This window comes from Cetorhinus maximus, chromosome 5 (assembly GCF_964194155.1).
Source record: "Cetorhinus maximus chromosome 5, sCetMax3.hap1.1, whole genome shotgun sequence".
NCBI classification, from domain to species: Eukaryota; Metazoa; Chordata; class Chondrichthyes; order Lamniformes; family Cetorhinidae; genus Cetorhinus; species Cetorhinus maximus.
The window spans coordinates 5,650,663-5,664,199 of NC_135883.1; the positions used below are offsets into that span (position 1 = coordinate 5,650,663).

General features: G+C 40.3%; 1 protein-coding gene across 1 annotated transcript in view; it reads left to right on the plus strand.

Annotated features, from left to right (window-relative positions):
• The window catches only part of LOC144680468 (trifunctional enzyme subunit alpha, mitochondrial-like), a 59,268-nt gene extending 46,471 nt beyond the window's left edge, over positions 1 to 12,797 (plus strand). The window contains exons 16-20 of the mRNA XM_078541442.1: positions 2,605 to 2,673; positions 4,214 to 4,409; positions 8,222 to 8,336; positions 10,428 to 10,573; positions 12,488 to 12,797. Coding sequence (XP_078397568.1) covers positions 2,605 to 2,673; positions 4,214 to 4,409; positions 8,222 to 8,336; positions 10,428 to 10,573; positions 12,488 to 12,633 — 672 coding nt within the window. The 3' untranslated portion in view covers positions 12,634 to 12,797. The remainder of the gene's footprint in view (positions 1 to 2,604; positions 2,674 to 4,213; positions 4,410 to 8,221; positions 8,337 to 10,427; positions 10,574 to 12,487) is intronic.
• Positions 12,798 to 13,537: the final 740 nt, after the last annotated feature.

A 13,537-nucleotide genomic window follows, 5' to 3' on the forward strand; every position in this document is an offset into this window, starting at 1 on the left:
TTGTGATTAGTTAGATTTGCCCTTGTAGGGTTTTATAATTTTTGGGGAGCAAGTTGCTGAAACTGTAAGCTAATAATGATGCAGTGAAGGAAATAGGACATCTGGAGCTTGATTGAAGGACTGTGAAATGAACAATACAAGGACTGGGAAGGAAGTGTAAATCAGAATGGATGAATTGAATGCCAAGTCAGGTATAGAAATAGAGAATGAAAGAAAGATTGAATTAAGAGAAAGAGGGGGGAAAAGAAACAAAGGAACATTTTTTTTAAATTACATTTTTTTTAAAATATCCAACAGGTAAAAGTTGAAGGAATGAGACTAAATACTTGTAGCAGTTAACTTTCAGTGCCAGAGTGGTTTGTTGGCAATAATTAGCACATCATTGAAAGAATTTCTTATAGCTAAACCAGACTCAATTAAATATGTGCAAAAAACCTTAAATGGCTCCAAAACAGCATCACTTGAGACCAACTCTAACTTTCTAGAGCAAACCTAGTTCATATGTACTGCGCAAATACAGCAACTTGACGCCATTCATTCCATTAAAGTTGAACCAGACAGCGCGATACCATTTTTGTGAAACAAATGATGGAGCAGTCCATCATGGACAGAAACTTTTGAATTTGTGTTTTAATGGCACATCTGCCTTTGCCAGAAGTTGCTGTTGCATTTTCACATAAATGAAGGAGAGCGCTGTTACATTTGCTGATATATTAACAACAAATTATGGGCCATTATATTCATTAAGTAAACTGAAAGCATTTTGTGAACTTAAAGCAGTACGTGGATAATAGTTGCGCTTTACTATATGTAAGTGGACAAAAAGTTAGGTTCCTTGTGTGTTTCTGTTGTAATGTTAAAGGCCTTGTATGATATCTGTTTACACCACACAATGAACTGCATTTGCAGTCAGCAGTGTGTCAACATGAACACCAGACCTTTGATCTGCCACTAGATGTAGTGGGTGTGTAGCCACCTTTGGCACAGTTATAGTTTGCAGTCTGGGATGGAGGACACTGTTGTCTTTGCATTCCTATTCAGTTCAGTAGTGCTTCATTCCTTTGTCTATCTTCAGCTTGCATTTTTGTCCCCTAGATGACATGCCCATTCTCTATCAAAAATGGTAGCTTGTGTCTGACTGTGCTCAGGCTTCATTGATCATCCATGTGTTGAAGGTGCAAATGTTGATTAGATTGGGTTATCAAACTTTTTTTAAAAAAGATTGCAATTCACCTAACCATGAATGCTATTATTATGAATACTGTTTGCTTCGTGCTGACAGCATTTTGGAGCCAGCCATGCCTGCATCAATAAAGATTCAAAATGTAGGATCACATGATTTTGTCTATTAATTTTTTTTTCAAATTTGATTGCTTTGCTCTATTTAAATTGAGAGAAATATGGATTAATGCAGGTTTAACAGTTGCTTAAATATCACTGATCAGTTGATAGATTGAGATTTTATTTGGACCCTTAGGTTGGGAGTTGACAAAGTTAAAAATCTTAAGTATTTTAGATGTAATCTATCATAATCAAAATAAATTAATCATTGTACGTGTTACCCTTTTAGAAACTTTCTGCTAATCTCACTAGACAAACCAAAATGAGGGTGAAGGAAAAGCACAGTTTTATATGATTTGCATCTAATCGTGTAGCATACTGTGGATTTTTTTATTTATTCATGGGATGTGGGCATCACCCATCCCCAATTGCTCTTGAACCACCTCCCTGATATGCTGCAGTCTGTGATGAAAGTACTCCCGCAGTGCGAATAGGTAAGAAGTTCTAGGATTTTGACCTTAAGTGTAGCCACCTTGGTCAGAACTCTCTTGGATCTAATGTTCTTTAAGCCTGGAGTCTTGTATCCTGCCCTTCTGTCTCTCTCACTCTCTCCTGAAAATTGACTCTGCTGAAAAGAGATGCTCCTTGCTCTGCCATATACTTCTAAAAATAAAAGCTAAAAACCCTGCTTAAGACTATAACCACACGCACAATCTACTCACCCTTATAATAACATCTTCTTGACCTTACTATTCTATTGTTTATCTCCCAGGCACCTTAGTCACTTGGTCATTCACTGGAAGCCAGGTGCTTTACCAGCAATCAGCTCCTAGAGAAACCAAGTTCTTAAAGGGACCATCACAATGACTGAAGTAAAAAGACAAACTAAATTTCATGTAATGCCTTCTTATCTCTTCCATGAGAACAAAATGATCTTTATACACAAAGACTTAATTTGAAATGCAATTTCTGTTATGTAGGCCAACTTAGTAACCTTTACTGGACACAAAAAGCACTCAATACAGCAATAAAGAAAAATGATAAATCACTTTTTTTTTGGTAATGGTGGTTGAGGGAACCGTTAGCTGAGACATGAGGAAAATCTTTTACTCCACTTAGCATTGTGCAGTTGGATCTTTAAAAAACAAAATGCAGTGCCAATCTCACCCGACAGGTAAACCTGAGTTTAAAGACTCTTCTGAAGAATACGTTCCGGTTAGACGCCTGTCGGAAGAATTTATTTCAAGTATTTGCTTTTGTGTGTGGACGCGAGCCTTTTGATTATAAAATGTTGGATTAAAAAGATGACTTTATTTTCTTTAGGATGGCCCTGGTTTTTATACCACAAGATGCCTTGCACCTACATTGGCAGAAGCACTCAGAATCTTGCAGGTTTGTTGCGATTGTTTTGGGTTGAATTAAAAATGCTGCTTTCCGTGAACCTTTTCCTAACATTTTATTGAAAAATAGTATGTAAGTTTAGCTTTTTATAAACATACATACATAATGAGAAGTTTTTAAAACAATTACTAACAAAATGCAGCATTGTCTTAAAAGTGTGAAGTGTTTCTGTTGTAGTCCTTGTAAATTCACACTGCAGAAGAAAATTATTTCCATTCAATCATGATAACTTACTAAGGACAATAGTATGAATTAATTATTATAAAAATTCTAATGGCTATAATTTGCCAAAGTAGGAATTGTACCAGAGGGACATTTTGTATTTGATCAGAAATGAAATGAAACCAACATAAAAATTGTTCATCATTGAGCATTTAACTATGTTGAGTGCCCACCAGTAAATCCCTTAGCATGGCCTTAGCAGCCATGATTTATTTCTTCTATTCTATTGCCCTCACTCTGACTGTGTAGGTTTAGAAAACTCATCCAGCATTCCAGAGTTTGTCCTAACACATGTTCTTGATCATTCTTCAGTGATCCCTATTGTCAGAATATGTCTGGTATTCAAGCTTGTCTGTGCTGTGTCCCAATAATAAGCTTACAGATGCTGCCATCTGTACAATGACCATCAAAACAAGATTCATTAGAGCAACTGGCACTGACTCACATGCTAGCATGATTCACCTGCCCCCCAGGAAAGTAGGGATGGGAATTTGAGAAGAATTATTTGCTCTCATTGAGCTGAGTGTGATATTTTACATTGATTTATTAAATTTCTCAAGCTTATTATAATTATTCATGGAGTATTAAGCATAATGGGAAATGTATGCAAAGCCTAAATTGACGTCCTGCTGCAAAAGCAGTCTCAGATTTAGAATACACATCCAAAGCAGCTTACCCTTAAAGCAAATTTATTTTGTAGTTACCAGTTTTTACCCAAATTCATATTTTTTAAGACTAGTAGTGTGTAATACTGAAGTAAAAGTTTATGAATTTAATGTCCAATTCATTGACTTTCTTTCCACACCGAAATGTTTTCATGTCTTTTAAACTGAGACTTGTAGCTGCAAGTGAATAACTGTGTTTGGATGTCAGAGTAACTTCTAATGCTCTAAACACAGTAGCTTAATTTTATGTATGGTAGTATCATGTATTGGCCCATAGATGTCCAGTGCACAATGCTTTAATATTAAAGCAATGGCATTTTGTGGGACAAAGAAATCAAGGTTCTACCTGAGTATTCGTTTTTGACATTTTTTCTCGAGGGCTCTTTTTAGCTAGGTTCGCTGTGTTACTCTTACCATAGCCTATATATTTTGAACTAAAGTAGGAGGGCCTAATTTCTTACCTCATTAAAATTTCCTAGCTATACTTTTCATAATAGAATAAAGCAGATATTGTATGAACTAAATTGACATTTCCTCTAAATAATCTTTTGAGGAGTGGTAATTTTTAGGATGAAGTTTGTGAGGGCAATGGGCTTTTGATTATTGCAACTTGAAACTAAGATGCCAGTAACTTGCATTCCCAGGAACATGCCGATCCAAAGAAACTAGATGAAGTTACAACTGGCTTTGGGTTTCCTGTGGGCACTGCCACGCTGATTGATGAAGTTGGTATTGATGTCGCAGCGCATGTCGCAGAAGATTTGGGAAAAGCTTTTGGCGCTCGAATGGCTGGTGGGAATGCTGAACTATTAAAGGAGATGGTTTCAAAGGGATTTTTAGGTAAGCAAAATTAGCTGTGATATAACAAATCTATAGACACGATATGGAGATAATTCTTACTGATATTAATGAATAGGACGTTTGCTTCCACAGGTGCTGTGATATCTGTTATTACCTAGCTCTGTTGCAATATACGATCAGGTTCTAGAATTGAAATTCAGTTCTTTGGTTATGTTTTACAGGAATAAATTCGGCCCAGTATTTATCAGCTGATTTCTTTTTTTAGCTGGTCCTTTGTTTCAAGTTTTCTTCAATGTTGCTTTTATAGCTGAGTCAACATTGCTGTCCCTATTTTAGAGAACAGTCTGTTTTATGTATTAAATTCCTCGGGCAAAACATGTCCGTTTGTGTTGTTGCAATCACCCAGCCTCTGACATCTAAATTGATTGATACCATCAGGTAAATATTAGTTAAAAGCAAAAAACTGCGGATGCTGGAAATCCAAAACAAAAACAAAAGTACCTGGAAAAACTCAGCAGGTCTGACAGCACCTGCGGAGAGGAACACAGTTAACGTTTCGAGTCCATATGACTCTTCAACAGAACTAAGGAAAAATAGAAAAGAGGTGAAATATAAGCTGGTTTAAGGAGGGGGTGGGACAAGTAGAGCTGGATAGAGGGCCAGTGATAGGTGGAGATAACCAAAAGATGTCATAGACAAAAGGACAAAGAGGTGTTGAAGTTGGTGATATTATCTAAGGCATGTGATAATAAAGGTACAGATAGCCCTAGTGGGGGTGGGGTGGGGGGAAGGGATCGAAATAGGCTAAAAGGCAAAGATAAAACAATGGATGGAAATACATTTAAAAATAATGGAAATAGGTGGGAAAAGAAAAATCTATATAAATTATTGGAAAAAAGGGGGATCGGAAAGGGGGTGGGGATGGAGGAGAGATCTAAAATTGTTGAACTCAGTATTCAGTCCGGAAGGCTGTTAAGTGCCTAGTCGGAAGATGAGGTGCTGTTCCTCCAGTTTGCGTTGAGTTTCACTGGAACAATGCAGCAAGCCAAGGACGGACATGTGGGCAAGAGAGCAGGGTGGAATGTTGAAATGGCAAGCGACAGGGAGGTCTGGGTCATGCTTGCGGACAGACTGAAGGTGTTCCGCAAAGCGGTAACCCAGTCTACGTCTGGTCTCTCCAATGTAGAGGAAACTGCATTGGGAGCAGCGAATGCAGTAGACTAAATTGAGGGAAGTGCAAGTGAAATGCTGCTTCATTTGAAAGGAGTGTTTGGGCCCTTGGACGGTGAGGAGAGGGGAAGTAAAGGGGCAGGTGTTGCACCTTCTGCGGTTGCATGGGAAGGTGCCGTGGGAGGGGGTTGAGGTGTAGGGGGTGATGGAGGAATGGACCAGGGTGTCCCAGAGGGAACGATCCCTGCGGAATACTGCCAGGGGAGGTGAAAGGAAGATGTGTTTGGTGGTGGCATCATGCTGGAGTTGGCGGAAATGGCGGAGGATGATCCTTTGAATGCGGAGGCTGGTGAGGTGATAAGTGAGGACAAGGGGGACCCTATCACGGTTCTGGGAGGGAGAGGAAGGTGTGAGGGCGGATGCGCAGGAGATGGGCCGGACACGGTTGAGGGCCCTGTCAACTACCGTGGGTGGAAAACCTCGGTTAAGGAATAAGGAAGACATGTCAGAGGAACTGTTTTTGAAAGTGGCATCATCAGAACAGATGTGACGGAGGTGAAGAAACTGAGAGAATGGGATGGAGTCCTTACAGGAAGCAGGGTGTGAGGAGCTGTAGTCGAGGTAGCTGTGGGAGTTGGTAGGCTTGTAATGAATATAGGTGGACAGTCTATCACCAGAAATTGAGACAGAGAGGTCAAGGAAAGGAAGGGAAGGGAAGTGTCAGAGATGGACCATATGAAAATGATGGAGGGGTGGAAATTGGAAGCAAAATTAATAAATTTTTCCAGGTCCAGACGAGAGCATGAAGCAGCAGCGAAGCAATCATTGATGTACTGGAGAAAGAGTTGTGGGAGGGGGCCGGAGTAGGACTGGAACAAGGAATGTTCCACATACCCCATAAAGAGACAGGCATAACTGGGGCCCATGCAGGTACCCATAGCCACACCTTTTATTTGGAGGAAGTGAGAGGAGTTTAAAGAGAAATTGTTCAGTGAGAGAACAAGTTCAGCCAGACGGAGGAGAGTAGTGGTGGATGGGGATTGTTCGAGGAAGAAGCGGAGAGCCATCAGACCATCCTGGTGGGGGATGGAGGTGTAGAGGGATTGGACGTCCATGGTGAAGAGGAGGCAGTTGGGGCCAGGGAACTGGAAATTGTTGATATGATGTAGGGTGTCAGAGGAATCACAGATGTAGGTGGGAAGGGACTGGACAAGGGGAGAGAGAATGGAGTCAAGATAGCAAGAAATGAGTTCCGTGGGGCAGGAACAGGCTGACACGATCGGTCTGCTGGGACAGTCCTGTTTGTGGATTTTTTGTAGGAGGTAGAAGTGGGCCGTCCGAGGTTTGGAGACTATGAGGTTGGAAGCTGCAGAAGGAAGATCTCCAGAGGAGATAAGGTCAGTAACAGTCCTGGAAACAATGGCTTGATGTTCAGTGGTGAGGTCATGATCCAGAGGGAGGCAGGAGGAAGTGTCTGCGAGTTGACGCTCAGCCTCCGCGAGGTAGAGGTCAGTGCACCAGACAACAACAGCACCACCCTTGTCAGCGGGTTTGATGACAATGTCAGGGTTGGACCTGAGAGAACGGAGTGCGGCAAGTTCAGAGAGAGACAGGTTAGAGTGGGTGAGAGGAGCAGAGAAATTGAGACGACTGATGTCACACTGACAGTTCTCAATGAAAAGATCAAGAGAAGGTAAGAATCCAGAGGGAGGGGTCCAGGTGGAGGGAGAATATTGGAGGCGGGTAAAAGGATCCGTTGAACGGGGAGAGGACTCCTGCCCAAAGAAGTGAGTGCGGAGTTGAAGGCGGCGGAAGAAGAGTTCAGCATCGTGCCAAGCCCGAAATTCATTGAGATGAGGGCGCAAGGGTATGAAACTAAGTCCTTTGCTGAGCACTGAACGTTCAGCATCGGAGAGGGGAAGGTCAGGGGGTATGGTGAATATTAGTCTTGCACATTTTGCCCCTTATCTGATTTAGCACAATTCTATGCAACAGTCCTTAATTTGTCTTGTGTTCAGTTTATCCTAATGCTCTGCTTGATTGTCCAAGAAAATTTGTTGCAATGTGATAAAGAAAGTGTAATGTTGGTCAGTCCTCCATCTTTATATGGGTTGGGTTGGGTCTCTATAGTTGAGTACCTTTCTCTGTGAAGCATTTCATGGACCCAGAGCCTTCTGATCAAAACCTTGCTTCTCTCGTTCCCCCTAGGTTCTTCCAGTGACATTCTACGGTCTTTGACCCCTTGTTCTCCATTATTCCAAAAGTGGAAACAATCTTTCACATTTTGCCCACACTCAAATCTCCAGGTTTCACTCAAGCCTTTACTGACTGTTGATTTCGCAGCATCATTTCAACCATATTCCTGCTAACCACGCAACTGCTAATCCCAGCTTTGCAGGAAATTCTGGGCACCACCACCTCACCGCTCCCCAGTATCCCCCTCCAACCCTGACCCACATTCCTTGGTGGACTTGTTCTCTTTTTTTAAAGAGTAGATTGTGAGGCGATTATGAAGGGGTTGATGAAGTTGGTTCTGGGAAATTATTGACAAGTATAAAAGACTTGTGAAATTTGTCTTTGAAACAGTTAAGTGTTACTGTAGCAAGTGTATGTTATAGGTCTCTGATTCATATGTACCAGAATAAAGTAATCAAATTCCATTTTAATTCTTTCAATTTCAGGCCGTAAGACAGGAAAAGGTTGCTACCTTTACCAGGCAGGTGCGAAAGGTAAAACTTTGAATCCAGGTGCTAAGGAAATCCTAGGCCGCTTTAAACTGCCTGCTAACCTTGAGGTGTAAGTAAAATGTAAAATATTTTGCAAACCCTTCAAATGCAGCACTCCATTCCGTTGTTCATGATAACTTGGACCAACAAGTGGCTGACGAATAGTCCATTAACTTCTCTTTGAAGCTTGCATTTATACAGCACTTTCATGTCCTCTGAATGCCCCAAAAAGCTTTTACAGCCAATGAATTACTTTTGAAGTGTCATCATTATTTATAACTGGATCAGTGGAATGGCCTGTTCTATCACACATTAGGAGATCAAGGTTTAAAGAAAAAAAGAAGTGGCTTGCATTTAAATAGCGACTTTCATAACCAAAGGATTTCCCAAAACACTACAGCCAGTGAAGTATTTGGTAAATTGTAGTCATTGTCACTACACTTTGTCAATGTGTACCCTCTAAGCTGCATGATTGCGCATCAGGGTAGCAATCTGTAATGTACCACAGAGAACAAATAGACTGTGCACAAGCCACATTCCCTCTTAAAATGCACGTGTACACAACCACGCAACGATCTTGTAGACTGTGCACTGCAACAAGCAGAAATTAGAGGTCAGATTGGTCACTGTTATAATGTGCAGTTAGGCTCTGTACTTCCAATTCTTGCCCCTTGTGCCTCTTCTACAACCTTAATTTTAATCTCTTCACAACTTGAAACCTTCAACCGCCCAGGTCCTAAACTCTAGAACTCCGAACCTAAAGCTTTCTGCTTCTCTACCTTGTTCTCCTTTAAGATGCTCCTCTAAAACCTACCTCCTTGACCAAGCTTTTGGACATCTGTTCTAATAAACCCTGACTTACTGTCAATTTTTGGACGCTAATGCTCCTGTGAAGTACCTGGGATATTTTACAATGTTATAATGCTATATAAATGCAAATTGCTACTTTGGACCACATTGCAATGCATCTAGCTTAAGTTCAGCTGATTTCTTATTGAATGTAAATTTTTTAATAAGTTTGTTTAAATGCAAATACCCATAAATGTTCACTGGTTTAATGTTCTGTGGATGTTTAAGCAGTTTGTAACCTGGGTAAACATACATGTAGCATACTGTTTTCCTATTTTAATGCGTATGGTACAAATGGAGCAGTCTCGTGCACTGGCCCAGATCTTCCAAACAGCAGCAATGATTATCAGATTGCAGCTGCAATCGAAAATTCCCCCGACTTGACACTGCTCCGCTTTTCTTCCAGGGTCTTCCAAGCCCGGCTTTCCCAGAAATGTGCAGTGCAGCATCCCTCAGGAAATTCCGTTACAGCAAAGTAGACTCGGGGGAAGACAAGACGTGTCCCCTTTTTCATGACACTAGTTGCCGTATGGTAACTTCAAATGTTTAGCCTGAATATTAGTGCATGGGTGGGGGTGTTGAGGTGGGTAAGTGGGTAGGGTTAGGTGGGTGGTGGAGTAAGCGGGTAGGGGGAGGAGGTGGGTGAGTGGGTATTTGCCAGGTGATCAAGTTGGGTCAGGAGGGGGAGTCAGATGGTTGGCAGCAGAAGTGTAGATGGGTCAGGAGGTGTAGTTTGGTGGTCGGGGATGTAGTTGGGTCAGATCGGTGGAGGGTTAGTATGAGTGATCAGGGGCTCAGTTATGTAGTTACCCAGATGTTAGACTAGGTTTTAATCTACTAAAATTTCCTAGGTAACTATCCAGGTAAGTACCGCAGAACTGTCCAAACTCGCTGAATCTAACTCCAAGTCAAAAACATTCATGGAGGGTTCCAGGGAGCAGGGGAATTACCCATCAGAATTGATACTTCCTGGACAATTCCCACATAGGTCCACACATTAGGACCTCCACAGTGTCCTGACATGCATCTTCAGTCATACAACTGGTCTTCAACGATCTGGAAACTGAAAGATTTGGCCCAATGTTTCTATATGTTCAGGCACTGATGTTTTATACTGTGTGCATGCACGTGTGCTTATGGAGAACAGAGAATAGTGGGGACATAGAAATGAAGTCTGCTCTGATATTGTGAAAAAAATTATCCAGAATTTTCAGCGTGTAAACTTTGGACCAACCATTTGAAGTACTGTATTTTTCCCTCTTACTATCTTGTTGCAGTTGAGAATTTACTGACTCATTTTCTCCCTTTCCAGTTCATCAGATGAAGATATTCAGTTGCGACTGGTGTCAAGATTTGTGAACGAGGCAGTATTGTGCCTTCAAGAGGGAATATTAAGTGACCCAGTTGAAGGAGATATTGGTGCTGTTTTTGGCCTAGGGTTCCCACCATGCCTTGGAGGTAAAGCATTTGTTAAATTTGAAAGGACCCACTACTCTGTTTTAAGCATTTAAGATTCAAGATTTTATTTTCCCAGAACTGTGAAAACTTATAGTTTTTTTTAAAAAAAAGGTCTGCTAAATATGGCCCATTTGATGCAAAGTGAATTGTAAGTTCACCTTATTTTGTTAGAAAATTCTATGGAATTTTAACTGAGGGATTACTTTTTCAAAGCAAAGTTTAAAATTGCTGGATACCATTTGTACAAAATTGAGCACTTTTTTACCTTTGGTGCTTTTTTTCTCTTCAAATTCCAGTAATTTTATTACTTTTCTGTTAGAAGTAACTATTTTCCTTGATTGACATAATTTGTTTGAGGTAGAGTTGTTAGTGAAGTAACAAATACAAGAGACAAAATGTTCCCATTTGTAATGTCTTTCTCACAAAATCTAATAGTTGAACAAATGGAAAAGATTTGTCTAGGACATCATTCTAGCAAAGCAGACAGTCCAGTGGCAATGTCAAATTACATCAAGTTAAATGGAGTTAGGGGGCACGAAGGGAGTGCGGGAAGCGGAAAACAGAATGGGTAAACAGGAAAATCTGAAAAATTGAAACTTAATTGGGCAGAGTCCACTCACTTTTCTGAATATGCATGAGCAGCTTGTGTAGTGTGGCCATGTTTCCCATCCATTCTGTGTAGGAAATGCTGGTAACACTAGTGAAAACTTCCAACACATATTTAAAAGATTATTCATTGTCCTTTTTTAAGAAAGCATCCCTACAATAATACTGGCGAGTGAAGCGATACATACCATTGGTTTCTGTTCCCTAGCAACATTTGTATAAGTATGGAATGGGAGAGAACAGATTGGGTGTGGCAGTGGAGATCCTGTGGTTGAATAAGTTGCTGACAATATCTAGACTGAAGTAAATCTGAGTTACTTGAGTGAGGCACTGACTAAACCTGGCACCCGTTGAACTCTACGATTCAGAAGAGTGAAAATTGAATTTAGTTGTGGGGAGAAGAGGAAAATAATGTTTTTTGATTTGCTTTGGGAGGAGTGGAAGTATACTCTACACGTTCCTTTTTCTATTTCAGTTCTCTGCCCAAAGGCAGGTCCGACCCACAGCACTGTGACCTCCACCACAGGTGGAGCAAGGAGGCAGGTCCCGAATCCTCCCAGTCAGAACTGGGAATCAAACCTATGCTTTTGGCACCAGTCTGATCCACACCAGCTGCCCAGCCAACTGAGTCAACCAGCCCCCAAGGAGTCCGCATTGCTGTGGCAACATACACTTTATATGCATGCTGTAGTCCTGAGCTATGAATGGTGATGGTAGAGGTTCCAGTTTTCTTTACATCACATGGGTGACCAGGAATCTCTCCTCTTATCACCTGCCATTGGTGTATGTTGGAAGGATTTACAAGTTGATAATCAACCTGTTTAGCCACATTATGAACATACCTTCCTTAGCCATCAAGTTGTGGAGTGAGACTTGAACCTGGAGCTTTTGGCCCACAGGACTTTTGACCCACTGTGCCACAAGACCACCACCTACACAATTAACCACAATTTCAATTAGTGAATATGCTCCCTCCCAAAGCAATTTTTTTTTTAATTGGGTGCAAGTACTGCTGGGACTGTGTATTTAACTGGTCATAGAGTTTATATTTAGCTGGATGAGAAATTTTGAATATACAGTTTGATTTATCGTAGCTGTTCTGACCCAGTGATGCATTTGAATGAATCATGTAAAAAAGATGGTCAACGCCCCCAATTGTGTGAAATAAGTCTCGCTGATAAGAGACAATATTATCACTATAGTAGCCAAATATTTGCAATATATAAAACAGGAATCAGTTTTGCAGTATTATATACAGTAATTCATTCAGAATCAAATTAATTTTTAATGGGGTTTCATCCACTTTAGGACCATTCAAATTTTTGGATGCCTATGGAGCAAACAAACTGGTTGATAAGATGAAAAAATATGAAAGTGTTTATGGCATTGAGTTCACACCTTGCCAGATGTTGCTGGACTACGCTAAGGACACGAGCAAGAAATTCCATCACTAAGATGAAGCTTGTACCTATCTACATAACAGGATTCATCCAATAAAAATGTACATAATTGCAGAAAGTGACCATTTTCAAAAGGTTGCAATCACGTTTCTTGGATACACGGGGAAGTTTTATCTGAACTGTTGATTTCTTTAACATTAAATGATATACAGTCTGAATATACCTGTTTTTAACATTCAATATTTTAGTCAATCAGCTTTGATTAGTACCTTCAAAATCGCAACTTATTCAGCAGCACTCCTTCATAACGTACAATTTCAATGCTGTTCAGTTTTGCTCTTAATATACTTGAAGATTTGTTTCCAGCAATTTTTTGTGAAGCCTGGTAAGTTCATATCAAATTTGTCTACTCCTCGAGGGTAGCAATAAGGCCATTCCAATGCAATGTTATAAATATTTTTTAAAAATTGATTATAATACTCTGTCCCTTATTAAATAATACAAGGAAGGCTTGGTGCTTATCATGTTTTGACAAAGGTTGTGGGTTGGAAATCTGGCAAGTGAGCCAAATACCATTGAATTTAAAATCTGAACATTTGTTTCAAATGCAGCAATTTTATGACTTCATTAGAAAGGAACAGTTCTTGCATTTCCAAAGCCGTTGTCCATGTTGAGGTAATACGTATATGATCTAGTATTATTTAACTCTCCTGATAAGCTAAAGGCACTCCAAATGCTAGTTGGCAAATATAAAACTATTTAATTGTTTTTTATTGCTGCCTTGTAATTAAATATCAGCTGTAAAGTTTTTTTTTATGATTGGGCTAATGGGAAACTTCCCACACAGTTAAGTTGGTAAAATCATTGTTTAGTCATATGAACAAGGATTGATCCAATCATAAACTTGGTTGCTACCATTTAGCCTCTGATGGGGAAAAAGGGAAAATAGCATTAGCAA